This window comes from Penaeus monodon, unplaced genomic scaffold, assembly GCF_015228065.2.
Source record: "Penaeus monodon isolate SGIC_2016 unplaced genomic scaffold, NSTDA_Pmon_1 PmonScaffold_9511, whole genome shotgun sequence".
Lineage (NCBI taxonomy): Eukaryota > Metazoa > Arthropoda > Malacostraca > Decapoda > Penaeidae > Penaeus > Penaeus monodon.
The window spans coordinates 1-1,635 of record NW_023664894.1 but is presented as its reverse complement, the minus strand read 5'-3'; the positions used below and the strand labels follow the sequence as shown (position 1 = coordinate 1,635).

At 53.0% G+C, this 1,635-nt stretch overlaps 1 protein-coding gene across 1 annotated transcript; it reads right to left on the bottom strand.

Moving 5' to 3' along the window:
• Positions 1-570: 570 nt before the first annotated feature.
• Positions 571-1,592, bottom strand: LOC119572076 (the record flags this gene model as incomplete). Its single annotated transcript, XM_037919077.1, has 3 exons — positions 571-1,083; positions 1,155-1,328; positions 1,424-1,592. Coding segments are annotated over 3 exons (856 nt in total), but the record flags the coding sequence as incomplete, so codon positions are not given.
• Between the last annotated feature and the right edge of the window lie 43 nt (positions 1,593-1,635).

Genomic DNA, 1,635 nt, shown 5'->3' with positions numbered 1-1,635 from the left:
TGATCATTGCTTATTACTGCGGGGGTCGAGCAAACTAGCTGTCCAAGCGGTTACAATACTCCCCCTCAGCGAAGATGCCCCATGTATGTGAGGGGGGGGCCCGCCCTGGAGAACCGTACTAGAGGGAGGTCGTCGTCCTGAAGATATGGTGGCTTTAGGCAATCTATCGAGGTCCAATCGTTGGCGCCTTAATCTGCAGCACGAATGCTTTCTCCTCCTCTCAATGGACTTCGTATGGCCAGAGTAGGGAGGGGTAAGTGGAGGCATGTGAGCGTCAGTACAGAGGAAACATACTCTGGTGTCATGGGATCTTTGGGGACTTAATGGTGTTCGGGGGGCCTGTAGGTCTATTGCAGGGGGCAAACTTCCCACGATGTGTCGTAGTCTGGCGATGTCATCGCTGGATGGAGCATTACAGAAGAATTCGCCAGGGACCACAAGGGGGTTGCTGAAAACCATCTCTGCTGGGAAACATGAAGCCCTTCCTTTGAAGTCACTTGATGGCCGAGAAGGACCAGGTAAGTTGCGAAAACCACATTAAGTTCCTACATCGAGACATCAGGGCAGCTTTCAGGGTTCTATAGAAACTCTCCACCATGCTGTTAGCTTCCGGGTTGTAGGCCGTTGTGTGATGGATGGAGGTGCCCAATAGCTGCCCCAGGGACATCCAGAGCTGTGAAGTGAAAAGCGTGCCTGGTCGGACGTGATTGGGTAGGGATGCTGAATCTCAAAATCCACCCAGAGAGCAGAGCGGTGGGCAGGTGGAACTGGCGTTGGACATATAGGAATAGCTTCAGGCCATCTAGTTGGACGGCCCACTATGGTGAAGAGGTAGCGATGTCCTTCTGATAGTGGTAGGGGACCCATTATATCAACATGGATGTGTGTGAAGCGCCTCTTCGGCTGGTGGAAGGATCTGGGGCCCATTTCGGTGTGTAGCTGAATTTTGGAGGTTTGACAGGCGGTGCAGTATCGAACCCAGTCCTTTGCCAAACAAATTTCTGCTTCAGAAGGCGTGCTGTCGCTTATCAAGAGGGATGAACAAGCTGTGGATGAGGCTGAAAATGTGACGACGGAGGGAGGCTGGAATCCACAAGTGGTACCTGCTTCATCCACAGAGACGTCCTTCCATTTGAGGGAAGTAATGAATGTACGGCAAGCTGATATCTTGGGGTCCTGTTGCTGCCTTTAGCGAGTTGGTTGCAGTTGAGCCCTAAATGAACTGCATCAATGGAAACTCTGGAGAGGGCGACGGTTACAGGATTCTTCCTGCACGGCAGGTGTTGAATGGAGCAGTTGAACACGGCGATGGCAGTGAGATGATGGCACTGGCAGAGGGACCATGCGTCAGCTTGTCTTGCCAAAGGATGCAAAGCAGTTGCCAGCTGTCTTACTGTTCTGTCGCTGCTGGAGGGAGACTTGCCAGAGCCTTCATCTCGATCAAGGCATCGTAAGGTCTCTGGTCGCCCAGGGCCTGCTTGGCGAGCTGGAGGAGCTGTGTCACTCGCGCTGCTGCTGATGAAATGAAGCGCTGCAGGAAAGATTTGAGGTCATCGTAATTGATGGTAGTGTCGCCCTTGGATACCACCACTCTGAGTGCGGGGAAAAATTCTATCTGAGGGCCGCGGGGGGGTG